This window comes from Fukomys damarensis, unplaced genomic scaffold (assembly GCF_012274545.1).
Source record: "Fukomys damarensis isolate Sample0158 unplaced genomic scaffold, DMR_v1.0_HiC HiC_scaffold_23, whole genome shotgun sequence".
Lineage (NCBI taxonomy): Eukaryota > Metazoa > Chordata > Mammalia > Rodentia > Bathyergidae > Fukomys > Fukomys damarensis.
The window spans coordinates 31,377,824-31,405,596 of record NW_022900935.1 but is presented as its reverse complement, the minus strand read 5'-3'; the positions used below and the strand labels follow the sequence as shown (position 1 = coordinate 31,405,596).

Here is a 27,773-nt window from a genome sequence, read left to right as displayed (position 1 = left end):
AGAAAAAAATACCCTTGATGACCACCTCTGCCTCTGCAGAGTGGGTCCAAAGACTTGCACAGTCAGGAGGTCTGAGAGTGCCGGGGACGGGGAGGCTTATGGAGGTTCAGGGGTGCCCGCGCGGCTACCTTCCTGGCGCTTGAGCGATGGCGGCTGGGTCGGGAGCAGGCGTGGTTCCAAGAATTAAGATGTTTTTTGCACTTGTACTAACTCCCTGTGATGAATGTAATCATCTTATACTGCTAACATGTAACAATAAGAACAAAAATTTTAAAAATATGAAAACACTTACCTCAAAGGAAATATTCTGTTACCGATCTCTTTTCTCTTTCCTCTTCTTTCCTTCCTTCCTTTCTTTTTTTCTCTCTTTCTTTCTTTCTCTTTCCCTTTTTTTGAGACTTGCTATGCAGTTCAGGCTGTTCTTGAATTTACTATGTAGCCCAGGCTGACCTCAAATTCACAGTCATCCTCCTGCCTCAGCCTCCCAAATGCTGGGATTACAGGTATGCACTATTATTCCCATTTACTCCTCTGTTTTGTAGTATTATTTTTAGCTATTATTTTTAGCCAAACACTAATGGGAATAGTTAACAGTGGCACTTAATAATTAATAATGGAATTAGGGATTAGGGAATACCTTGTATAAATATACATAACTTTGTCAATTGAAGGGTACAGGATTAATAAACTACAATGTGTGTGAGAAAAATATATTATTATAATGCTCCTGTCCTCTGATACAGTTATTTCACTTTTTAAAACTCTTTATTTGCTATTTAAATTTTGGCTGTATTATACCCACTGCCTTGGGAAGACTGAAGTTCTTGCTTAAAACTCCAGAAACCTTACAGAAGGAACCAGTAGGACAAGGTATTCATTATCTTTCCTCATTGAGTTTCTTGGTACTTTTTAAGTATACAATACAGTTACATTCATCATTGGGATCTTGTACCTTTACAAGATAGATCTTGGTTCTCATTTTTCCCCATATCTCTGCCCTCCCTTCACCCCCTCCCCCCAAGGTTTCATTATTTATTGAGATGAGGTCTCCCTGTATAGCCCAAGCTAATTTTCAGTTCCTGGGCTCAAAGGATTCTCCTGCCTCAGTCTCTATAGTTCAGGGACTACTGGCACACACCACCGCACCCAGCTGGGAGAAATTATTTTGATCAAACACATTAAACTTCAGTATCTTTGCCGATCCTAGTAAGCTGGTTCCAGCAAAATAGGAATATTTTAGCAGTGAATTTTTCCAAAATGCAGTGTGTCTTGGGTTCTCATCATAAAACTATTCTGGAGACACCAAATCTTCCTGCCTTACGGACCCAATTTTACTGTTGAAACATAAACATTCTAAGATAACCACCATTCTGGGAGGGAGAAGTAAAAAAATTGCGGATGTGTTAAGCACATGCACCAATTCCTCAGGATGACTGCAGTTATTATGTGCTACAAACATGCACAGTACTAATACAAAGTTTTAAACACTTGAAAGATAATAATCATTCTAAAGTGGTTTGACTCAGTCTTTAGCCTTTGCTGTAACTATCCCAAGTGGAGGACTGGTTATTTCTAAGGGGAAAGGTAACTTTCTTGGCCAGGGACTCATGTCTACCCATATCCTGTATTTGAGTTTCATTTGTATCTCTTACTTGAACTTGAGCTGCTTCACAGCAGGGACCCATCACCAGGCCCACATAGCAGGCCCTCAGCTTTATGCTAATGAATGAACCAGTTAACTTATTTGCTGACACTGGGGCTACTGACAGCTGGTGATGAGGCCTCTGCTATCTTCTTTCAGCATTCCTTGTGCTTATGCTACATGCCAGGCACTGTTGTAGATGCAAAGGCAACAAGAGGGAATAATTAGAACAAAACATAAAGTCTAACTAAAGCTGGGGCCCTCACATTTGCCTGTTTAAAAAAAGAGAGCCAGGTGCAGTGGTATATGTCACCTCTAATCCCAGCACTTGGGGAGGCTGAAGCAGAAGGGTTTCAATTCAAACCCAGCCTGGGGAACTTAGTAAGACCATCTCAAAATAAAAAGTAAAAAGAGCCCAGGATATAGATCAGTGTTACAACACACCTGGGTTCTCTCCCCAGTGGGGAGAGAGGGAGAGAGGAAGGAGGGAAGGGAGGAGAGGGACAGGAAAGGGAGGGGGAGAGAAGGAGGATGGAGGGAGAGAGGGTCCCCTGGGCTCCCACTGCCCCCTGCTTTCACGTCAGCTTCCCTGCTACACAGTAAGTAATTTGTTTATGCTTTCTCCCTGATGCACATGTTTGCATCCCAAGAACTTAACTAAGTACTTTCACAAGCTGGGCTTCTTTTATTTATTTACCCACCACTCTACCACCCCACCACCACCAAGGATCAAACTCAGGACTTTGAGCTTGCCAGGCAGGCACAGCGCCACTGAGCTACATTCCCTGGCCTGGAGCTTCCTTTAAACAGTTATTAAGTGATTTTCAAATGATGCTTTCATTCCTACCTTGAACTCACCCACACCACACCTATCAATCGTTCTCAGGAGCCAGACAGACACGACGAGACATCAGATAGGACTGACCTTCGAGGGATTTGCATTCACTCCCAGTGGTTTTAAGACCCACAGCAGTCATCCTGGTGCTCATGAGGACCAGGTGTCCGTGTGGGGTCCTCCACAGGGACCTGAGTTGCTGCTGCCATTCACAAGTGCAACGGCGGCCGTGTTTACAGGTCTCATAACTGTCCTGGGGCGATTAAGGGACAGAGTGGCTGCGAACCCCACACAGCTTGACTCCAGTGACACCTGCCGACTAGTCAGTTGAGAGGTAACATGTGCATTCATAGCCGAGTCTGCGGTCTTGAATTTGGATTGTGGAAATCACAGCGCTTTTTCCAAGGCAGACTAGGTTAGTGTAACTGGCACTATTCATTGAGGGGTCTTGATACCGCTGGTCGACGCCAGTCAATGCCAGCCGGACCATCACTCAGATCTTCCAGTTGCCAGTCTCTGTCACTGACATTCATCTACTGGTTCCTGGAGCCCTTTGGGACCTTCCAAGCTCAAGCCTTCCCAGAAACAAATCTACAGGACCACAGAAGGGAGATTTAATTTGAGCAGAACTCATGCTATAACCTGCCTGGACCAACACTGAAATGCTGCAGGAGTGGTGCTTATACAGCAGCAGCTGGCCTATGATTAGTCCAAATTCAAGCCTACTGATTGGCTCAAATTGTTTTAAATGCAAGTCTTTGGATTGGTGCCTACTGATTGGTCCAAATTCAATTCTACCACTCAGTTCAAATGCAAGCCCAGTAAACTGTGATTAATGTAGCTATCCGTCCTGAAGATTGCTCGGTTTTGACCCTGTATTTTTGTTACTCAAGCAGCCACTATTCCTGACGTTCTTCTAAAACCTGCCTTTACACCTTGGACTATACTGGAAGCTCCATACCCTCTTCATAAGTGCACACCTTGACCCCAGTGGGCTTGCATTTGCAGGAGGATCGCTGTGAGTTCGAGACCAGCCTGGGCTACAAAGTGAGTTCCAGGTCAGTCTCAACTACATAGTGAGACCCTGTCTCAAAAAAGACCAAAAAAAAAAAGAAAAAAAAAGAAAAAAACTACAACACTCTGAAAAAGGAAATCAAAGGGGACATCAGAAAATGGAAAGATCCTGTTCCTGGATAGGCAGAACGAATATAATTTAAAAAGGCCATACTTCTAAAACTGATGCACACACTTAATGCAATTCCAATCAAAATACCAACAACACTGCTCACATAAGTAGAGAAAACAATCCTGCAATTCATATGGAGCCATAAGAGATCCAGAATAGCAAAAGCAATCCTGGGTAAAACGAGAGCCAAGCAGTATGGTAGTGGCACAAAAACAAACATGTAAATAAATGGAACAGAATAGAGGACACAGGAACAACTCCAAGCACGTTCGACTACTTGGTCTTTGGCAATGGAGCCAAAAAATACACTGGAGGAAAGAGAATCCCTTTAGCAAATGGTGCTGGTGAAACTGGCTATCTACATGCAGAAGATGGAGTCTAGATCTCCAACCAAGTGCTAAGCTGAAATCAAAATGGACCAAAGATCTAAATGTTAGAACGGAAACATATAACTTCCAGGAAGACAAAATAGGTAAAACTCTTAAAATCATCAAGGACTTTCCGAACTGAATCCTGGCTGCACAGAAAATAGTACAGAGAACCGACAGAAAGGATTATATGAAATTAAAATGCTTCTGCAAAGCAAAAGAAACAATCAACAGAGTGAAGACAACCTACAGAATTTTTTTAAATTGGCCAGCTATTCCCCAGAAGACTAATATCTAGAATTAAAGAGAACCAAAAAAATAGACCCCCCCAAAATAAGACCCAATCAAAAATGGGCAAGCAAAATAAGACATTTCATAGATGTGTAAATGGCCAATAAATAATAAGAAATGCTCAATATTGCTGGTCATTAGAGAAATGCAAATTAAAACAATATTGAAAGTCTGTCTTACCCCAGAAAGAACAGTCATCATCAAGAAATCCAATAGTAATAAATGCTGGCAAGGCTGAAAGGAAAGGGCACACTTCTACATTGTGGGTGGGACTGTAAATTCCTGAGATCAGGAATGGAGATCAGTCTGGAGAGTCCTCAAAAATCTGAAATTAGAAATTCCATTTGATCCAGCTCTTCCCTTTCTAGGTATCTTTCTAAAAGAATTAAAGACATCATATGACAGTGACACACTTACACCCATGTATACGGTAGCACAATTCATAGCAGCTAAATCTTGGAAGCAGCCTAAATGTCTATCAGCTGATGAATGGATTTTAAATTGTGGCACTTAGATACAAGTGAGTACTACTCTGCCATAAAGAAGGAGTCATTTGCTGGAAACGGTTGCATGTTGAGACCATGGTGTTAGGTGAAATAAATCAAACACATAAAAGTAAATATCACAGTCTCTCCACTAAGAGAAACCCAAAGTATAAATAAAGAGCAAAATAAAAGAGAGATAAAAGGGAGTAGGGAGATAGATCTTTCATAAAGGAGACATAGACCAAGAGACAGAGGGAAGTGGGAGAGAGGAAAGGTGCAGGCGATGTAAATTTAGATTATTTACCGGCTCCCTACAAGGAACGTACACAGGATATACTGCAAACGTGAAACAGAAGGAAAGGGGGAGAGGGCTCAAGAAACAGATGGAGAGGGGAGGGAGAGGAGGGAAAGGGAATGAAAGAATGAATTAAGATGTGTTATGTATCTGTCCCAACTCCACACAAGGAATGTAAACATTATGTATTACAATGGGTACTAATACATAAAAACAAACGACAACAAAATAATAATTATTATTATTAATAATCAAACTCAGGACCTTGCTCTTGCGAGGCAAGTGGAAGTACCACTGAGCTAAATCCCTGGCCCCATAACAAAATAAGGAAACAAGCAAAGAAGGGGCCTTCTACAGTATGGCACTATATATTAATATGTTACAGTCTGCCCATAAAAAATAAACAAATAAACAAGGGACCATCTGCACTACAGTATCCCCATTCCTAGAATAGGCCCAGCACATAGCAATCCGACAATAGTAGGACATGTATAGATGGTGCTTGTTATGATCAGGCATCATACACATAATTCCTTTACTCCTCTTAAGAACGCTCGACAGAATGATATTATTGGTCTCGCTTTCTGCTTTAGAAAACCAGGGCACTGGGTAACTGCCCGCACTGGAGGTACAGGAGGCCACCTGTCCAGCAGGCTGGATGCAGAGTCTGGCTCCGCCCCTCCCAGCGCGCACGCATCACGTGAAGCACAGTCTGGCTCCGCCCCTTCCAGCGCGCACGCATCACGTGAAGCGCGCGCACCAGGCTCTGAGACGAGAGCTGCAGAGTGCAAGTTCTGACCGTCGCACACCTTGATCTTTGCTGCTGGATTCCACTCCCGCCCAGGTCTGGAACACCCTCAGGCACCCAGCCTTCTAGACAAGGTGGGTTTCGTGGGACCGTGACTGGTGCAGGTGCACAGTGCCTGTGCTCAGGTGGGCATTGGCTTAATATTCCGCTGTCACCGTCTCTGAATTCTTAAACATACTATCTTTGAGCTTGCACTTCATACACAGGTTGTGAGGGCAATAGGAGCGCTCCTGCGAGCCGAGATGTGTGTTGTGTCCCCACCTCTGGTCCGGGCCACTCCGCTGTCGCACGGTGTGTGCGGTGCCCACGGGTATAGAATTGTGCACAAATGGCCAGGCATGGGGATTCAGCGAACCCTTGTTGAGTGTGGTGTGTCTACCCCTGAGTCAGCGGCGGCACTGCCAGCCTCCAGAAACCCAGTTTCCTCAGCTCAGAATTTGTTCCAAACGTAAAAAGATGGCACTCCAAGAGACACCAGCGACTGCTGAACCTCACATCCGTTCCCACTTACTTCCGGTGGGATCCAGCCTTCTATACTGACAGTGAGGGCAACTCTGGAGAAGGCTCGGTGGCTCCCTCATGGTCCCCCTTTTTCAGGCTTTCCTGACTCATCAGGGGCCAAGGCTAGAGAGCTCTGGTGGGGTTGTCTGTATCTCAAGAAATGAGATAAAAAAGGCTCGGTGGCTCCCTCATGGTCCCCCTTTTTCAGGCTTTCCTGACTCATCAGGGGCCAAGGCCAGAGAGCTCTGGTGGGGTTGTCTGTATCTCAAGAAATGAGATTAAAAAAAAAAAAGAGAGAGAGAAGAAATGAGATCCATACAATGGAGTTAATTTCCTGCATACCCACTGTTCTGGTAAAAATGAAATACATAGGCTCATATGAGCTACTAAATACAAAATGTGTCATTTTGGTGATTTGGGGGGAAAATTTAACCCTACTATCTGCATTTAAAGCTGGCTCTGCATACCATAAAGATGAACAATAAAATTCATGCTAATAAATTTTATTTTGGGGGTTGGGCTTGGTGATGCACACCTGTAATCCCAGCACCCAGCAGGCTGAGGCAGGAGGATCACTGTGAGTTTGGGGGCTCCATAGATTTCAAGGCCAGCCTGAACTACCTAGTGAAACCCTGTCTGCAAAAAATTTTTTTCAGCAGGCTGAGGCAGGAGGATCACTGTGAGTTTGGGGGCTCCATAGATTTCAAGGCCAGCCTGCACTACCTAGTGAAACCCTGTCTGCAAAAAATTTTTTAAATTTTTATTTACTTAAGAATGACATTACAGGACTCGGGATTTAGCTCAGTGGTTCTGCCGCCTGCCTGGCAAGTGCAAGGACCGGAGTTCGATCCCCAGTACCAAAAAAAAAAAAGAATAGCATTACATAGCATATTTTAAAAACACCACGATAAGTTGAGAGACCAAGGGGAAAAGGTAATGCTTTAATACCCCTTTCGCAGACACATGGCTGTGTCTGCACATGTCCACCTGCCTTGGCCCCTCAGGTGATGTGGTTGACCCTGCTTATAAATCTCTTCTGCACCTGCATCAGCTTGGTTTAACTTTGTGTGACTGCTAACAAGAGTTCTAATTTGGAAACTTAATTTGAGCTTGCGGTGGGTTGAGCTTCATGCTTTGTTGCAACTGACATACTCCAATGTGAGAAGAAGTCTGAAGCAATGTAAGGAGCCTGGACTTTTAAGATCAGAAAAGGGCTCAGAGAAGTTCACTGACTTGGGAAAAGCCACACCGCTTCCTAGAGGAACCGAGAGCTGAACTTTCTGTGGCCATGGAAATGTTCTCTTACTGTACTGTCCGGCATGGTAGGCACTGGTCACATGCGGCTACTGAGCCCTTGAACTGTGAGCAGATTTATGTGTACAGTGTGATTAGCGTTGCAGGATTGGATCGCACAGATCTAGAACGTGGGCCCTAAGCCCTGTGACTGTGACATTGTGCAGGGGCGGACTCACTCCCTGACTCCTGGCACACAGCCCTTCCTGGGGAGTGTGGATGAAAGGTTAGAGCAACCACACGGAGCCTGGGACATAGTAAGCGCTCAGCAAATGGCAGCCGAGTGAACGTGTGATTAGCGTTGCAGGATTGGATCGCACAGATCTAGAACGTGGGCCCTAAGCCCTGTGACTGTGACATTGTGCAGGGGCGGACTCACTCCCTGACTCCTGGCACACAGCCCTTCCTGGGGAGTGTGGATGAAAGGTTAGAGCAACCACACGGAGCCTGGGACATAGTAAGCGCTCAGCAAATGGCAGCCGAGTGAACACTTAGAGGGTGCTCAGTCCGGAGCTCACAGGTCACCAGCTCAGGGGACAGGAGCCGGCAGGACAGAAGGAGGCAGCACGTGATCCTCTGAGGCTGGCCTGGGGCAGGGCAAGCCCACAGCAGAGGTCACATCAGCCCTTGGTGACTCAGGCTGTCAGGAATCCACAGAAAGCCTTCCTGGAAGTGCTCGCAGGCTCGTGTGTCAGGGTCAGGGAGATGGAGACGCCTCTGCAGTGTCCCCAGCTGGGACTCAGCCTCAAGGAACTGTGACACACAGTGGAGGGAGGAGACTGCCTGTGGCCTCCTGAAGCCTGACTAACTGAGCCCTCCTCCTCTGGGAAGCCTTCCTACAACCGCCTCCCGCCTGGGCAGCCCCTCCACCAGCCTGGCCATGGCTAACACCACCAGCAGTCTGGCCATGGCTAACCGGTCACCAGCAGGAAGGACCCTTGGCTGCCCTCCCCAGCACAGCCAGCAGGCGCAGCCTGAAGACACAGCTCCTTTCCAGGCTGAGGCTGCACACCTGTGTTTGCTGCTGGGGCTCATTTTGACAGCACCGCTCAGCTCCTCCATCCACAGCTGGTCCTGGCTTCCACTCCAGTCCCCCTAAAGGCTCCCCTTGAGCTTCCTGCTGCTGTCAGCTCCAGCTGCTCTGCAGGACAACACCGTGCACCTTAAGGTTCCCCCCAAGCACCCCAGCGACTAACCTGTCCTCCCAACTGCGGGGATTCCAAATGGCATGATCACAAACAGATTGAATTTTATTCTCATAGTATTTTATCAGAGCCATTATAGTATTTTCTCTCAGAGCCATCTAAAAAGGAACTGGGATTAAGCAGGCATAGTTGAGCATACCTTCAACCCCAGCACCGTGGGAGGCTGAGGCAGGAGGATCGTAAGTTTCAGCCCAGTCTGAGCAACTTAGTGACTTAGCGAGAACCTAAAAAAAATAGGTGAGGATGTAGTTCAATGCAAAGGCCCTGGATTCAATCCCCAGTACTGCCAAAAAAAGAAGGAAAAAAGGAGCCGGGGTCGGTCTCTTGCTGGTGACTACGGAAAGGGCAGACTTAGTGAGAGGAAACTGGAGGGTTTCCCATGCGGTAGTTGGGGGAGGAAAGCTTCAAGGATGGGGGGCATCGTGCCTGTGAGCCCGGTGACAGCAAAGGACATCCTAGGCAGAGGAAATAGCACGGGCAAAGGTGGAGAAGGTTGGGACAGGATGTGGGGCAGGAGGAGGGGTGAGGTGGGAGGGGAGGGACAGAGACACTGACGACTTCACTGAGGAGCGCAGGCTGTCCCCAGATGTCAGCCAGCATGGAATTCTCTAGAAGGGTGGGATTCGGCATCCCCCGTGGAGAACTCCTCCGAAAGGTGCTGCTTCTGTAAAGACTCGCTCTGACAGGGCCGGGGATTTGGCTCAGTGGTTCCACTGCCTGCTTTCTCAAGCGCAAGGGCCCAAGTTCGATCCCCGGTACCAAAACAAAGATTTGCTCTGACAAAATATAACTACTTGCCAATACCAAGCACACCCGCTTAGTGCTCTGCACGTTGCCTCCTCTCACCCATCCTGCGAGCCTTCCCACTAGGCACAGCTTTCTGATTCCCACTGTCCAGAGAGGGAAAGAAATTTGCCCAAGATCACACAGCTAGCAAGTGGCAGAGCTAGGATTTTAACTCTAGCAACCCGCCTTTGAATTGTCCTGGAGTAAAGAACCTGTTTAACTTTGTTTTGCCAGCATTTCCCAAATTCATGTTTTAAGTGAAAGTAAGGGGAAAAATTGCTCCCCTAATTTAATAACTTCATAAAAGAAAATTGATTCCATGGGCAGTGATGAACTATTAAAGGGTTCTAATCCAACAACATTTTTATGTAATTAACAAATATCACTTGACAGCTTGTTATTGGCCATTTACACTGTAGTAAGCATGAGTTCTTTCTATTTTTTTTTCCTGCCCCCTGAAGACAAGCCCTGTGTCTGATTCACTGCTGTCTCCAGGGCCTAGCAGAGGTGTCAGGAGATGATGCTGTAAGGATGTTCTCTTGAATGAATTGTGATTCTCTGTGGGCGATACAGTAGTGGGGCAAAGGAAAAAAAGGAGTTGAGCAGGTGGGTGGTGGGGTGAGAGTGTCAGGAAAGGAGGTCAGGAGCAGCTGTGGGGTGTTCTGGGAGCCAGAGCGGAGAGCAAGTTGCCCGTCCCTTCATGGCACGGGAAGGACAGGCCTGGACCTTGACTAAAACCCAAACATCTGCTCTGAATGTGTTATCTTCCAGACAAAACCAGCCACCTGCTTAGTTAGAAACCAGGCATTTGCTGGAGTTTGGTTTTAAGAATCAGAGTCAGAGAAAAAATGTCTCCGACTTGTTACCCTCTCCCCTACCAGAGGCTACAGAGAAGGTTTCAGAAGGTGACGGTTGAATGGAAATCTCTTAGCAGACCCCTCACTCATGTCTGTCACTCTAAAAGGGCACGATGTAGACCCTGAGTGGGCAAGGCTGCAGGCCGATATAATGGAGACCAGAATCCAGGTGAGCACTGGCCATGGCTGCCATCTGCGGTCCCTCAGCCCTGGCCTCTCTGTCCTCCATCCCTTCCCCCTTGTCAGGAGGAGGAAGCCTTTGTTCAAACCCACTTCCCCTGGCTGCTCCCTGCTGCCACCTGCTGCCATCTGACTGCCCTAATGGGATTACAGAGCCCCGGTGAAACAGGCAGGGGTTAATTCACTGGCTTTAAAGGGTGGGCCAGGTCCGGAGAAGCTGTGAAAATAAAACCTCCCACCAAAGTGCTGTGTGGTGATCCTAACAGCCCTGGCCCCCATGCAACCTGCTAGAGCTCACAAGTGCTTCACAAGGGTTCTCTGGATGGCATTTATATGAATCCCAAGGCAGCAGATGCTGTTATTCTCTCTGATTTATGGGTGGGGAAACGGAAGCACAATGCGATGAAATGGCTTGTCTAGGGCTGCACCACTAGTAAGTAGGCAAGCTGGGTCTTGAATGAAGAATTCCTGGGTGCCCTTGACTTTAAAAATAATAGCCAGCCTTAACTAGCTGTGGTGGTGCCTGCCTGTAATCCCAGCACTTGGGAGGCTGGGGAAAGTGGATCACAAGTTGGAGACGAGTCTAAACTGTATAGCAAGACCCATTTCATGAGAGGGGGACGAAAAAAAAAGACCCTGAAAGCCCTCAGAGGGTCTGCTTAAAAGAGCCCCAAAGACTGTGCATCAGGTGGGAGACATAGCCCAGGACAAGTACGGTGAGGTCCATGGACCTCCATTCTACAACCACACTGTACTGAGTGCCTCAAGCCCCACACCCTATGTGGAAACTGACTCCACTCCACACACAGCTCTGTCACTGGCTGCTGGAGTTGGTCTCCCTTTTCAGTGCCTGAAGGTGAGATCTGAGGGTGGTTGGTATGGGTCCCTGTAATCATCGAAGGCAAAGCAACCAGAGCAGGCCTGGCACGCTGTGCTCCCTCACTCCTCAGCAGAAGGGTAGGTGAATTCTCCTTACTCTTTGGCATGGTGTTGGGGTTAAATGTACCAACCCAAGGAACCCATGCAATCAATGCTCATTTAATGTTGGTGATCTCTGGGTCCTTATTGCCTGGCCTGCATTTCTTCCTGAAATGAAACGGGGTAAAAATCAAACCAACCAAACAGATGTTCTTCTTCTTCCTCCCCTCAGGTCTGGTCCATTTTCTCATTCAATGAGCAATTAGCTTTGAGAGCCCAACTCCCAGGCCACGTGGCCTGCTCTAATTTCCTGGGCCCTAATCTCTCCCAGCTCCTAATGATGCAGCTGGTAATAGGATTGTGGCTTCCCTCGGGGGCTGCCTCAGGCCATGGCCGTGGGGCTGGCGACTGCTGCTCAGTGAGTCTGGCCACCTGTAAGCCCAGGATCTTGAAATCCCAACCCAGACCCTGTACCCCTGGCTGGCATCTCAGCAGGCCCGGCTCACCATGGTGCTGGGTGCCATCCTCGTGAGAGGCAGGGACGTGTGCCGACGGAACGGACTGCTCATCCTGTCGGTGCTGTCTGTCCTCCTGGGCTGCCTCCTCGGCTTCTTCCTGAGGACCCGGCACCTCTCACCGCAGGTGAGCTCCCCTGGAGCACTTGGGAAGAGGGTGTAGGCCAAAGGGATCTGGGCCTCCCCCATCAGGTGACAGTCATTTTCTCCCAGGCAGGGAGAGGCCTGATTTGAGATGAGAGAGGCAGAGATGAGAACTGTTCTCAACAGAGGAACCTTCAGGATATGATGTTGGCTGGAGGTGGGGTTGGGAGACGGGTGAGGCAGGGTCCCGGCCACGGCAAATGAAGGAGCGTTGCTTGGGGCAGGTCCCTTTCTCTGTGGGAGAGGGTGTTAAAGAGAGAATTGTCTGAACCTTTGTTCAAACGGCAAGAAAGACTATTCAGGACAGGTGTAGAGACCTCCTGTGGGGTCAGATTGAATTCCAAAGGCAACCAGGACAGCTGAGGAGTTACAGCCAACCAGCACAGCGAGGGCTGGTAGATGTGAACCAGCCTGGGAGACATCCAGGGTGGGGAATCAGATAGGAAGAGGAGCGAGGAGGAATTTTCTCAGATGCCGAGGGGGGAACCAAGAGTGAGGGGATTGTTGCTAAATTGGCTCAGCAGGATTTTTTGCTACAATTGCTCTATGCAGGCCTCGGACAAGACCTGGGGGGCAGGTGGCACAGAGGAGCCAGCTACAACCAGGTGGAGGAGAGAGGCTTTGTCAGTGGCCTCTGGGAGATTCCCGATTCCATATGGTTCCTCTTCCTGCAGTGCACTGAAGACAGGTAACGACTGTCTCTTCAGGGGCGCTCCAGCCTTAGTCTTTCATGAAAAGCAAAATATCCCCTCCCTGGGAACAGAGCTATTGTATTTCTCTAACGGGCCTGTTAGGTTCTATAGGCAGAGGAACCTGATCTTTGACTCTGCTTTAAGTGGCTAAGCAAAATCCTCTCTCTCCCTCTCTTCCCTTCTTCCTCTCTCCCTCTGTCCCTCTGTCTGTATCCCTCTTCCGCCTCGGTTGCTCTATCTGTAAAAAGGGGTGGTGGGAGAATATGTCCTCAAGAATTGTTGTGAGGAGTGAACAGCACTGGCCAGGGTTTGACATACAGTAAATGCCTACTGACTGTGACTTTGCCCTCCTTCCTCTGTCTGCCTGTCAGAGTCCTACCTGCATCAAAAACGGTCTCATCTTTCCTATCTTCTAACATCTTCAGACCTATTGACGTCAGAAATGACATGCGGGTTTCATTGGTCTGTTTTGTGGTATGGGGGATTGAACCTAGAACCTTGCAGGCCGTCCCCGGAGTAAGAGTCTTGCCACATGCTCATGCTGTGGGCCTTCACCCCCTGGCAACCCAGCTTCTGGCTTCCTTGCTTCATAGCTGGCACCAGCTATTTATATCAATCTCCACATCTCCCACCAGAGTGGGAATTGCTGAACAACTCCTGGGTTTTCTTGAACCAAAATGTGAGCCTCACATGGTGTCAGGCACAAAGAAACCCTCAACTACGTGCTGAATTAAACTGGCACACACAACCTACAGTGTTTGATTTTCCTCAGTAACAAATATGTGTTTCCTGGTGGAAGACCATTTTATGAAAATAAATTGGAGCGCTTATTATTAAAAGCCAAGCTCCTCTGGGGGCCCCTGTGCCAAAGCTGCCCTGTCCATCTGTTTGGGCCTGCAAATGTGTTCTGGTCTGAATTAACCTGCCGGATAAACTGAAGGAAGGATGCGGAGTTTAGAACAATTATTCCACAGGAATCGGCTTTCTTAGTCTTAGTTTGAAATCCAGGATTTCTCTGTTTGATCTCTTTGCCTGTACTCAGAAACTAAACCCTTCTTCTAACTTTGTGAGCTTATGCAGCAGGCAAAAATCATACACAATTTGGAAAACGGCAGAATGTTCTATTTGTGAAAAAGAGCTTACAGCCTCATAGATTCTATCTTTGGGTGTAAATGTCTCACTAAAAAAATACAGACCATTTGAGACTTCCGGTTAAACTGTGGAGAGTCACAATTGCATCCATTTTTCTGTGCCTTCCTGGAAACCCATCTCTGTGTTCAGAGATGTGTTTGGAGTTGAAAGTTGGCTGGAATTTGTGACCCAAGTAATCAGAGTGCTAGGGCCCTCCTCCTTTCTTTGGTCAAAGGATTCTTCCTGCCTGCCCAAGGAGCTAAAGAAGCCTGATAGAGGGACATTAGGCCCAGCTGTGTGTGCTGGAGAACAGGGAAGTGGCGAGCAACGTGCTTCAAACTAATACCCAGACGTCTGCATTCGGGTGTGGAATCCCCAGCACAGCCTCAGGATAGCTGACCACTCCACTTAGGCACAGCCTCATCCCTCAAAGGGTGGGAGGCCTCTCACTGAAGCCTCAGAGGAAAGCCTACTCTGCTAGGAAGGACAGTCCTCTACCACGCCACCCACCCCCAGTGAAAATGGCAGCTCATATCTAGCACCTGCCTTGAGGGGGTCGGGGTACAAACCCCTCTCACAGGCACAGAAGTCAGTGCTTCACACTTCCCTTGAACGGAAGCCAAAGCCACCAGCAATGTGGGGAAAACTGCAAACTGTGAAAGACAGAAACTAAACAAAGATTCATTATGATTGGCACTAGTTTTTTTAAATAGTTGCAAGTATGAAATGCAACCTGGATAGTGTTTCCAAGTCCATTTGCCAACCTCACCCACATTCTCCCCTCTGGAAAAGGGGCCCCTGTGGGCACTGCCAGAAATAGCAAATTTGCATTAAATTTAAACTTTACAGACAACACACCCAGTTAAATTACTTGCAGATAAACAGTGAAACAGTTTTAAGAACAAATAAAGAATGAATGATTTATTTTCTGAAAATCAAATTTATCCTGGCTTGGTGGTCCCTTCTGCTTCTGCTGTAGCTTTGGCTCCTGGGACCTGTTATTGGGTAACAGCTGATCAGGCCAGGATTGGGGGCCCTGGAAAACTCAGGATAGGCTGGAGCTGGCCAGCAGCTCACAAAGGGGCAGAAGTAAGAACACTGCCCAGTGGGTGTTCTCAGCATCCAAACCAACTTCTCCCTTTCAGCATTCGGGGGAGCAGGTGCAGAGAGTGGACCACTCCCAGTGAGAAACTGGCTCCGGTCTGCTTATGACCCACTCTCTAGACTGGGAACTTTTCCAGAGTTGGAATTGATCTGGTTTTTGTGTCCCCTGCGTGATGCCTGGCAGTGTGGGTTTAGGGAACAGCTCCACCCTCTTCCCACTTACCATCTGCTAGATGAGGTGGTTTTACACCTTGGAGATGTGAGTGAAGGGTTGCAGATGAGGGAGAGCTGTTATCTACAAGGAATACTGAGCATCTGTCTACTCTCCTCTGTGTGCTGCACTTAATGCTTACGTGCATTCTGTTATTGAAACATAGCCGATAGGCTGGGAAGCCAGTTCTCTCTTGCTGGTCTCTGTGCCCATGTGCTAGACGAGCCAGGCTTTGAGGGCTAAAGAACGGAGCACTGAGAACTCTGCACCACCACTGTAACCCGCTCCTGCTGTGTTTTCAGGAGATCAGTTACTTCCAGTTCCCTGGAGAGCTCTTGATGAGGATGCTGAAGATGCTGATCCTGCCGCTGGTGGTCTCCAGGTGAGAGGCAGGTGGGAGGGGCGCGGCTCTCTCCTCCTTGTGAGAGGGAAACTGCTCCCAGGCCAGGAGCACCAGGTAGTGGCACTCGGTGCTCTTTGCAGGAGGCTTTGCAGGCAGCATTCAGGTGGCTCAGAGCTGAGTCCTCTAGGCTTTGCTCAGGAATCTGTCCCTGGCCCACAGCCCATGCTGGGTATTACCTCTTCTTTACACATCCTTGGAGTCAGAAATGGTGAATTTGTCAGGCCACCAATGACCAGCATGGCGCTGTGTCCAAAGCCCTCTCCATGGAGCAGACACCATGGGCCACTCTTGCCCTCTGGGAATGCTCAGCCCACCCCATCTTGCCCTTGCCTGGTCTCTGCCCGTCTCTGTCACTCCACCCCAGTTTCTCCCACTGCTCAGGCCCTACATGTTGCAGGTCCCAAGGCCTCTCCTCCCCTAACCTCATGGCTCTAGTATGGTACAGACCCCACACCTCTCCCACGAGTTCCACAGCTGATTAACCAATGAGCTTTTTGGCAGCTCCCTTGACTGTTTCACAAGCATTTCAGATTCAACATCAGTACCTTGACATTATGCCCAGCAGATGATTCCTTCTGTTTCCTGCTGTCGGTAAGAGGCAGCTCTGTCTACACATCCCCTGGGTTCTCTCCTTTCCTCACCCCACAGCTGGGTCATCAGCAGCATGAGCGGATTCTGCCTCTTCAGGAGAATGTGGCTGGTCCCTCCGCTCAGGCCTGGGGCTGTGGTCCCTGTCCCGGCTCCACAGAGGCCACGTGATCCCATGGGAAACAAAGCCCTGCCATTGATTTACCTTCAGATGCTTCCACAACACCTAAAACAAACCTTCCAGTCGTTCACCTGGCCCAGGGAGGCACAATCCGCCCTGCCTTCTCCCTCGTACATCGCACCCTCATGCCCACCCTCCCTGTAGTTGCCACATGTCTCCTTCTCATCACCTGTCTGCTGCTGCTCTATTCCCTTGGGTTTCAGATCCCAAAGCAGAACAGACATGTTCGCACCTCAGGGCCACCTACATGCTGTTCTTTCTGCCTGGAACACACTTCCCCAACAACATCCTACACCTCTTCCTCCTCTTCCTTTGGATCTCGTTACTCATCATTTCCTAGGAAAGGCCTTTCCCTCACTTGGCACCGTTCTTTCCCCCTCCAGCAGATTCACTCAGTGTTACTCTGTACCTGTAAACTTGCTGCTTGTCTCTTTAACGTCCACTGGACTGGGAGTTTGGTAGTCAGCGATGGCGCCCCATAGACATTCAATTCTGGTGGGTCAGTGCCCAGCCAGTGCCAGGCACGTCGTAGGTACCCCAGACACCCATCAGATGAACTGTTGCATTGGCAGTGTGCTCTGTGCTGTCCCAGGCCTGGTCCCTGCAGTGGCTGAGCGAGGCTTCTCTGCCTCCACAGGCTGGGGTGACACTGGTGAGAAAACGTGGAGTCCTCCACAGCTGAAGTGCAGTGACGGGGGACTCGGGACTCCTGCTGTGTAACTTTGTGCCCCTTTGCCAACGTCTGACCTCAAGGGACCCAGCAGAGGCAGCGCCCCCATGAGTCCCATCCTGACGTTGCCAAGTGTTAGCTGTGTGGCCTTGGGAAGCTGCTTAAGGAAAAGATCCTGTTTGGACATCTGGAGCCTGGGTCCTAGCGCGGCCCCGCCCAGTTGTGTGAGCTGGGCTCTGTGTCCCCGTGACTAAGGGCCCAGCCTGCACTCTCAGACTCTCCCCAGACCAGATCATTTTCTCTGGGCTGGAGCCAGAAGGCCGTATTAACTTGAGAAAAGCCAGTGTGTTCATGTGTTCCATTTGTTTATTATATAGTTTAGGCTGGTGCAGAGCAACTGTGTCCACAAAGAAGGAAGTGCTTGAACATTTTCTAACCAAGGGAAAATTAAACCTTTGTTTAATGATGTGTTTCTGAGCCCCCAGACCTCCTGTCCCTGAACCGTCCCTCCTTGGTTCTCCAACGGGTCTACAGTCTGTCATCCACCCTGCATGGTCACCCCCCAGGAGCACCACACAGGGCAGAGAGTGTTACCTGGCTTTGGCAAATTCCCTTAGGCCTCACCCTGGGCTACAGCAAAGAACCACCAAGGGCTCTCGCAGGGGTGAGTTACAGAGCCCACAAGCGTTCTGGTGGTTTAAGAAAACCTGATCATCTTGGGCTCTGACCTCCACTTCTGCCTGGGTAGCTGAAGAGCTCAGCAGGAAGGAGGCTCCCGGAATCAGGCTGGCCACCTCCTCCATCTCTAGACATGTCACATGCTTTTGGGTCCCCACACATCTTCCCTCAAGCTAACCCACTCTCTCGAATGCCTCTCTCCTCTTCATTTAATTCTAAGTCTCACCCAGGGCTCACCACCCACCTTTAGTGTCTGTCTGGGAGATCCTGCTAGCGCCTCCTTTGTCAGTAACCAGCAATGATGACCTGTTTCCACTGCCATCAACACCTGTAACCTGGATGTGTTTGGTGTCACTGGGTAAATGGACCCTTGGTCACCCCTGGTACATCTCATTGTAAAATAGGCACCTATTTTAAGCACAGTATTGATATCGGAGCAAACAAGGCAGCATTCCTGCCTGGAATAACCATTCCTTTTGCTGAACATAGGGTGGCCCTGCTGAGGGGCGAGGACCAGCCAGCACGACCCCGCCATGGAAAGGGTGGTGTGCGGGATACTGGGAGGCATCAGGTTCGTTTCCTGTGAGTCTCTCATGCTGGCCTCTCCCTGGTGCTTGGGCTCATGGGTTGATGCAGAAGACTGAAGATCTGACAGCAGCAGAGAGGTGATGAGAAGGACACATGTGGCAACTACAGGGAGGGTGGGCATGAGGGAGGAAGGTCCCGGGCCTGCCTCGGTAGGGCGACAGTCACAGAGATGCTCTCTTCTGGGAAGGGAGATCCCGGGGAGAGAGGCGGGGCTGCAGGGGCTGGGCTGGACCCTGGCTCAGCCACTCTTTGCCACACTTCAGCATCTTTTAACCGTTGGGCCTCCTGCTCCCAGAATCTACTCCAGCCCAGCCCCTCACCTGAGCCCTTTCTCTGGCAGGTATGCCGCAGCCCAGCCAAATGCAGCCCAGCCAAATGCAGCCCAGCCACCTCGTCCAGCCGTAGCTTCACGCTCCCATAATCAAGAAGTCTTCCTGAGAATACCAGTAGCTCAAATTTAGCACCTTCCCGGGGGTTGAGGAAGAGAGAGCACAGTTGTGGGCACATCTAGAAGCGTGAGGCCTGCCAGGCTGGTTCACTTTCTCCTGGCGATCTATTGCTATGTGTTATCCCTGCAGACTCGCTGGCGTGGACCGGCCCTTGGATATCATGCGGTGTTCTCTGTGCGTCAGCATTAGGCCTGGTTGAGTTGAATCCTCCTCTCTGTGCCTTGCAAGGTTCCAGGTGTCAAGGTGCCTGGGGGACTCTGCTCTCATCTGCAGGCTCCACCCGGATGAACCAACTTCCAAGCCCCTTTGAGTTGCCAGCAGAAATCATTCCCTTCTGGCTGTTTGCCTGAAGGCCCAGCTTCTTGATGTCTGTCGCTGGAGGTAACTCTGCAGCATGGTCTCAACTTCTTGAAGGCTGGCAGGAGGCTGTCACTCCCTGAGCTGCTAAGACGAAAGTCATAGGAGTGACATCCCAGAAGCTTTGTCATAGCCTCCTGGGAGCAAGTCACAGACTGCCCACACTCCTTGGGGCCACTTTAGACTGTATCTACCTCTTTGTCTCTCCCCTGCCTTCCTTCTCTCTACCTTAGGTCCCAGACCAGCCAGAAATCCTGCCCTCTGTCTCTCTGTCACTCCCACTGTGTGCCTGGAGCAGGGTGGGGTAGGGTACTTTTGGCTTCTAAACAAGAATAGCACCTTGACCACAGAAAGCAACTTCACACCTTCCATCTGATTTCTCATTGCCCAGCTTGGCACCTAGCAGGTGCCCAGTAAATGCTTATTAAATTACAGGCAGAGGGAGGGTAGTTGGAGCAGAGTGCAAGGAAAGGTTCATGGCTAACATTGGTAGGAGGACTAGAGCTTAGAGCTTGTCTTTTAAAGATGTATTTGTACGTTTGCAAATTATGTAAGCAAACTACAAACATTTTAGGTAACAACCCTAATTCTAAAACTGTTATCATTTCTTTTACGTAGATGTTTGTTCTCATTCTTAGTAGTGATTCACCAGGTCTAGGGTGTGGTCCTTTTCTGATTAGCTCAGAAGCATGGCTTCGCTTGGGCCCTAGAGCCAGTCAGGCCAGACCTCTGATTCTGATGTGGGCAGGAGGTAACCAGATACATCAAAATGCCAGCTTACTATTCACAGAGATAAATTCCCTTGCGAGGAGGACAGATGCACACAACCTGTGGCCTGAGCATTACTGCCTGCAGGCTCACCGTGTGGGGGCCCCTCTGGTTAAATCTGTTTGCTGACAAAACCGTTTAGTTATTCAATTGCACAACCAGTGGGCTCAGGTTTGGCCCTTTCTGTTCATGTCCCAGCCCACACCTGGCTGTGTGGTGATGGGCAGGACCTGTGACAGCATGACTGTGCCCTTCAGTCAGGACCCCTGTGCCGTGGGAGGTGCCGGGATGGGCTCCGGCTGGCTGAATGCGCAGCCCTCTCCTCTGCCTATCCCATGTCAATTATTTTATTTTATTTTTGATACGGGGGATCGAAGTCAGGACCTTGCGCTCGCAAGGCAGGCAGCAGCATCACTGAGCTAAATCCCGGCCCTACCCCTTCCTCATTTATATCCAGAGCCCTCCTTTCCCGTCCCCTCCCAGTAAAGCCCCTCACCATACTGTCAGATCTTTTCACTTCTCATTTGTAGACCAGCTCAAAAAATAGTGATAACGTTCTGCTCCTTTAAGTTCTTGGAGGATGCCTTCCCCTTACTGCCCAAGAATGAATCTGCCTCCTGCTTTTTTTGGTTTTCATTCAACATAATGTCATGAGAATTTCCAGGCTGCCCTCTCTCTCTCGCCTTGGGAATCCTGTTTTACTTCACTTGGGCCTGGAGCAGAGTTTGCAAAGTGACTTTTTCATCACTGGAACCTAGCTAGGCACGTGCTGGAGACACTGGTGGAGCATCACCGTACCCCAAGACTCTGGAGTTACCTCCAGTTCCTTTAGTTACAACACTCAGCTTCTGCAAATTTACAAGGCAGGGCCCCTCAGGTGCTGTGTGAGTGTGAGTGAGTGTGAGTGTGTGTTTACAATGACATGTGTACAGTGCCCTTTATGGTCCTACTGAGATTGGCGTTTGCATATCATCTTGGGAAGCCACCTGAGCCTTGTTTTCACACAACCCCAGACAAGAGTGACACAAGGAACCAGGGGTGGTTAAACCAGCATCTGGATCCTGGTATAGCCTCCAATTCTCCACTTGCTTTTTGCCAAACTCTCCTCTCTCCTCATTCTTTGGTTTCTGAAACTAGGCGTCATTCAAAGAAAACTGAATCCATGTGTTTGTGATTCACTGAGGCTAAGCCTGAAAGAGTGTTTTGTAAGCTCCACATCATAGCAAAGAAGCCCAAGTGTGTGGGTTTGTACGGGAATGTGTGCTGTGTGTCTGCCCATGAATGTATGGGACATGTGTGCTCCTATGTGCGCACTGTTTCCCTTCCTGTTTCTTATAAAATTTCAAATGGCTTTTTCTTAGAATCAGGAAATCATGTTTGGCAAAAAAAAAAAAGAAAAGAAAAGAAGCAACTCCCGGCTCCCTTCTCCCCCTTGCTGAGGAACTCAAGTTTGGCAGAAAATTCCCAAACACCCACGTTCTGACTCCTTGGAGATGGTCCTGGGCCAAGCAGCCGCTGAAGTCTGGTTTGGGAGCCAGTATGCAGGGCAGCTTCCTGGCTCCCCAGGACAGGCTATGAGTGGGAAGAGACAGGAGGTGTGGGCAGCCAGAGGGCTGAGTCTGGTGTGGCCTGTGCTTCTGAGTTCTGCCCTTGAGTCCCTGGCAGCCATTTGCTCTCAGCAGAGATCTGAGAGTCTTCTGGTAGGAGCCTAGGAACTGTCTTTGGCCCTCCTGCCTGGTCAGCTGAGAGCCTTACTCATCCAAAGAGGAAACATGGCCCAGCTGTGGGCTATAGTGGGTCAGATCTTCAGCCTGTTGACTCCAAAAATCTCCACCCATCCAGACTCCATAACCTTGCCCTCTTCCAGTAAGAGCTGCATTTCAGTGGAGAATGGCTGCCCTGAAGGGAGTCTCACGCCACTTGGGGAGAGCCGTCTTTAGGGAGGCCGGCCTAAGCCTGGGGCAGGCACTCTGCCTGCAGACAGTGAACCTTGCCTGCCCTTGGCGCCAGCTTCCTCACCATGGCCTGGTCAAGACTAGCTGAGCAGATGTGCCAAGGAAGCCACTACTCAGTGTGGTGGGCATCAGTTGAGGTGCTGGGAAATGGTCGAGAATGTTTGGTGATCTGATGTGAGCTCTCAAAGGACTACAGCTGTGGTATGCAGGGTCTGGCTTCAATTTGAGTTCGTCTGTTGTATAAATCCCAGGGCAGTATCCTCTGGATGCACGGGGCCTGGGGAGGGAGCTTCAGAGGGCAGCAGGGAATGCCAGGGTGGCAGTGCCTCCTCCTGCATCTGAGTCATAGTCCCATAGAGTCTGCAGTGCAGCCAAAGAGGCTGGTCCATGTGGCTGCAGTGGGTGACTACTTTTCCCTGAGGCAGATTTCATCTGGCGCAGGAAGGACTTTCTAACAAGCCTCACCAGGTGGGGGTGACTAGGATGGAGTGTGTTGATTGTCCCCTGAGGTGTCTAAGCATGGCAGTAGGGAAATTTCTGCCTTTGGGAGATGGGTACTGGGACCACATGGCTCACATTTTAGCCAGCTGGAGTCAGGGCATCTAGCCTCAGGCCTTAGGAGGAATTGGCTTGGGGCAAGGGGTGGAGCAGAGCATCCAGGCAGTGGAACTGCAAGCTAAGGAGGCTCTGTGCTAACTTGGCACTTGCTGTCAGCTGCTGGGCCTTTTGTCTGCTCAGGGGAAAGAAGCAAACCAAGATGCTTGGAAGGGCTGACCCCGCCCCCCATGCAAAGTGAAGTTCCTGCAGCTGTACCCGAGGGCCCAGCCTGGCTCACCTGGGAGACTAACCCAGCAGATATTAGGGCCCAAAGACTTGGCCCAGGGCCTCAGGCCCATCCTGTCCCTCAGGCCTCCCAGGGCAGGAGATTGTGCCAACAGACTTGGTACCTGTAGGACTTTAGCAAGTTGCTTGCGCGCCCCAGGCACTGGGAGTTCCCTTTTGCCCAAAGTGCTTTTTTCCCAGGCAAGATGGCAACTAGAAAGCTACTCCTGGGCCTGAGCCAAGGTTCTGGTCGTTCCTAGTGCTCCCAGTCTGCTGTGCTCCAGGTTCCAAGTACCTTGCACCTGCTGTTCCTCCTCTGCTCCTAAGGCCTGTGTCTCTGTCACTTGCTCCTCACCTCAGGGGCCCTTTGTGGGCCACAGCTCCCTCCCCTGTCTCTTTCCCAGTGGATCTCAGCCTCAGGGCAGGATGTGGCAGCCTTGATGAGTCGTCAGGCTTCTGGCCCCACAGGCTGACGGTGCACCAGCCCTGTGGTGGCCCCACGTCTCAGATGACTCACCAGATTGGCCCCAGAGAAAGTTCCAAAGTCCCCATTCGAATGTGCTGCTGCAGTGGCTCAGCCGCCCCCTCTCATCCCAGAGCTTGTGTTCCCCGTGCTCTTGAAGCCACATATAGCCCGCATGTGTCTGCGCTATTTCATTGTGTCAGAGTTGGCTCTTGGTCCCAGCCTGCTGGGGTCCCTCTGACACATTAGCACTCCTTCCAGCTTCCTGTCCCCTCCAAATCCAGTCCATATGCTGTGAGTGGACTTGGCCCAGCCATTGATAAAAATGACCAGAAAGAAGAGGGCTGAAAACAGAGCCCTGAAGCATCCCTCTAGAGACCCTGTCTGCTACCGGCAATAGTTATTCTATGCCCTGTCACATCACCAGCTCCCCATCTGCTCCTAGAGATCCCGGTGCCAACTGCCTTGAAGTCACGCTGACTCACAGTGCCAGGGCTTCCCCTGGCAAGGGAGCCAGACGTGCTCGGGTGACTTGCTCTCAGGGAACTTGCAAAGGGTGCTCACAGTCCCCAGAGCCCACAAGCCATTTTGTTAATGGTCGGAGGCATCCACATCTGCAGACCTGTGCCAGGCCCTGGGTTCTGAGCACCTAGAACTAGGCCAGATTCTGCCCTCCCCTAGGGAGCACCCAGTCTGTGGGGGCCGATGATCACAAAACAGACAACGCAAAGGGAACACTAGCAACTGAAGCATGTGGTGTACTGAAAATATGTGCAGGATTCTATACCAGGGCTGGCTGTCATGATAAACTACCTCATCTCACTTATGCTCACTGGAAACAGGCGCAGTCAAGGCTGGGTAACTTGCCTTCCAGCTCTCCGCTAGGGAGGCGTCGCTGCAGGAGCTTCTAGGCCTATCTGGGGCTCAGGAGTTGGGAGGCAGGACAAGGGGACCAGGTGACCACGTCCAAGCTGTCATCCTGCTTTACTCCACACTGTCTCCCTGCCAGCCCATCCCACGCCAGACTCCAAGTTGAGCCCTGAACAAACTGGGACGCACACGGTGCCCTCACGTAGGGGTGAACGGTGGTGGAGGTGTCCCCAGTAAGGGAAGGTCTCCCAGAGGAAGTGACATCTTGGCTGGCCTTGGACAAAGAAGGCAGTAAAGTGCGCTGCTCTGGGGAGCTGGGAAGGCAGCAGGTAGAAAGCTCCAGGCAGAAGGAACCACAGGGAGCAGGAGGGGACTGGGTGACTGGAGCAGGCCCTGAGGCCGTGGTGGAGCTTTTTTCTCCCTCCACCAGGAACTGGGCAGCCACTGCTTCCCTTCCCCCACCCCTGCCTGTAAGTGGAACAGTTATCAGATTGGAGGAGGCTGGGTACTGGGAGCCTGGCCAGCTCCCCACCACCTCTGTGGTTAATGTCTGTAATCACTGCAATCTCCTGATCCCCAATCCCTGGGCACTGTGTGGTGGCCAGATGGCTTAGGAGGAGTTCCCCACTCGAGGCTCCTTGGAGCTCTTCCCTTCAGTCCTCAAGGACCTCAGGGCTCCAAGAAGCACCCGGCCACACTTGGAGTGAGAGAGGCAAGGTTGTCTAGGGACCCCCACTGTAAATCACAGAGCCAGAACGAAGTTTGAGGTTAGACCCGCGGAACCTCCCACTCTATCTGGAAGCCTTAGGCTCCATCCCAGCAAGGGGCCATCCAGGCTCCCCTTGGATAGTTCCTGAAACGGGGAGCTCACCACCACAAAACTGAGGGCTGCAGCTGTGGCAGGTCATTAATTCTAAGAGCTGAGCTGTAAAAGCATTATACGGACTGGATCACATTGCAATCGTGGTCAACCCAAACCAGAAGACCCATTTTTCCCTCAGGGGTTAAACTAGGTCTATACTGCTCAGTGAGAAGGACTGGGACAAAGGGAAACCCCACAGGGTCCCGAATCAGAAATCCCATCCCCATGTTGACTGTAGAACTTACCAGTATCCTCTCCACCTCCCTGACCTCTGATTTCCTGTGCTGTAACTCAAATGCAGGTGGTCCAAGACCTCAGCTACTAGTCAGAAGTGGCTGCAGAGCCCTAAAATTGTGGCTAGTATAGCTGAGGAATTTAAATTCAAATTTTTAAAAGTTTTATTTAACATTTAACATCTGAGGAGTATAAAACATTTTTATATTGACACATTGAAACGGTAACATTTTGAATATACTGGGTAAGGGAATTATTAAAATTAATTTCACAAAACATAATTTTGCAAAGGCCCTATGTGTAATCTCCAGTACCACAAAAAATGAAAAAGAAAAAAAAAAGAAAAATGTAAATGACAGGTGTTGCTGGCATTTTGGTTCTATGGGGCAGAGCTGACTTAAAAGGTTAAGGACTGAATGTCGTAGATGTCCAGGTGTTGGAGGAACAGTAAACTCCAGGCAAATTACAGTATCTGTTGTTATGGGGCCGGAGGAGTTGGACCTATAGAGATGTACCACACTCTGAATTAACTTGAGTCCTTTATTATCATATCTGGTATTCCAGAGGGGCTCACGCCAGAAAAACTCTGGACAAAGGAAGGCAGTTTGAAGGTTCTTTTAAGGGCTTTTTTACTTGAAGAGGGCTCAGGGAGAGGTGGAGCACCGGGGAATTTTACAGGAGCAGAATTTTGCTAAGTAGTGGGGGTCAGGGGAAGTTGCACACAGTTTAATTAAAACAAAATATCACACAGGTGCAGAGATTTCTGTTTACAAGGTGGTAAAGATAACATAGTTGCAGGCTTGCACAGGTGCAGAGCATCCTGTTTACGAGGCAGTGAAGATAGCATAATTGCAAACTTACATAGGATGTCATGCATTAACTGAGAGGACTCCCAAGGAGGACGGGGAAGGCGACCACCCAGACAAACAGAGTCAGGTTGGCTATCACACTGTGGCTGTGAGGTGTGCTTGTACTCATTCTAGAAATTATAGAGAACATGGAGAGAGATGAGAAACAAAACACAAAGGACCCGTAATCCCACCATGTAAAGAAAGCTACCAGTGACATTTCTTCCTGAGAACCTTGTTCCTGTGTGTGCACGTGTGCGTGTTCATGTGATCTAATGCTCCCTCAGCCGCCACCCTGCCTCCATTCACAGGTTCTCAGAAAAGCCACTTTAACAGCTTGGCTCTAAAGTCTGGACCTCAAGGAGCAGCTCCCCCACCCCAGGCCACCATCCCCCCAAGGCCTTAGGCAGAACCATCAACATTCTTCGCTATTGCAGGAAGTTCCAGGAGTAGCACTGTCTCATGAGACCTGTGCCCTCCCTGTCCCTCTCCCAGTTCTTGGCCGATCTGCAGTCACCCTGGCTCTGCCCGCACACCCACCCCACCTGCCTTCCATCCCCATTTGGGTGGAAGAGGGAAGGTGGAGGGAATTGCGTGAGGATGGGTGATGGATTCCTCCATCAGGCTTTTGCTATCCAGAGCAACCGGTGACCCAGTCCTGGGCTTGGACCCTTACTCTGTCTGGAGCCTCCCACATGTGGGTGTCCCTGAGCTGGCATGTCCCCTGTGCTAGGCCTCATCTTCCCCAAGAGTCCTTGATCTTCTGCCGGAACCTGGTTTCCAACTCTGCCCCTACCCTGTAGCTAGGGGTTTCTTTCCCAGGAGGCTCTGAGGCTCCCTACAGGGCCACAGCTGAGCTGGCCATTAATTTTCTACTTTGCATTCAATGAGGAACATCTCTCCAGCGATGCCACCCCTGTAGTGGTTGTTAGTACTCTGGCTAGATTATGGACATGTACTTTTTGTCTGAGATCCTGAGTTTTTGCTCCTACGAAGACCACTTCGGAGACCCCCTAGTACACTTCATTTACTTTGATACCCTCAAAACGGTAGAATATTTAGCTCTTCCTTCTCATTCATATAGCGATTTCTGCTAGTTGAGTTATGCTGAAGCACTGTCAGGCTCTTGTTCTACCCACTGTGTATCCCCTGGATGGCTCCTTCAGTCCCCCTGGCCTGGCGTTCAAGGTCACCCTATTCATGAGCCCGAACTATCTTTTCTGTCCTGTCACCATACTTCAAATCTGACCTGAGCTCTGACCACACCTCCCAGCCTCCTCTTTTCCTCCTGCTATCCCATTGCCTCATCTCCAAGTCCTCCACACCTTTCAAGAGCCAACTCAAATGGCACCTCCTCCAGGAGGCCCTTCCTGATGGTCCAGGCGAGAGCAAACCCTCACAGCTAGTTGAGATAGCCCTTCCTTGGTGTTCTGATGCGGCCACCTTGCCCAGCAGTTACTTGCATCCCCTGCATCCCAGTGCCCTTGTGTGTCTCCCTCCCTACTCGCTGCTGGAGTAGGAGGAATTCGTGACTGCTCTCTCTGGGCAGAGGGTGCAACAGAAAATGGGCATGAATGAAAGCGGACAGGC

The 27,773-nt window shown here is 50.0% G+C and overlaps 1 protein-coding gene across 6 annotated transcripts in view; it reads left to right on the top strand.

The window, feature by feature from the left end:
- Positions 1 to 5,855: 5,855 nt before the first annotated feature.
- Slc1a7 (solute carrier family 1 member 7) overlaps positions 5,856 to 27,773 on the top strand; it is a 38,459-nt gene continuing 16,541 nt past the window's right edge. For 4 of the 6 annotated variants that reach the window (XM_019205422.2, XM_019205424.2, XM_019205423.2 and 1 more), the window contains exons 1-2: positions 5,856 to 5,984; positions 15,750 to 15,829. In XM_019205422.2, the coding sequence (XP_019060967.1) occupies positions 15,786 to 15,829 (44 nt within the window). In that variant the 5' untranslated portion in view covers positions 5,856 to 5,984; positions 15,750 to 15,785. Of the gene's footprint in view, positions 5,985 to 12,157; positions 12,293 to 12,979; positions 12,998 to 15,749; positions 15,830 to 27,773 lie in introns of those variants that run through there. The other 2 variants (XM_010610352.1, XM_019205421.2) reach the window with 2 other exon arrangements.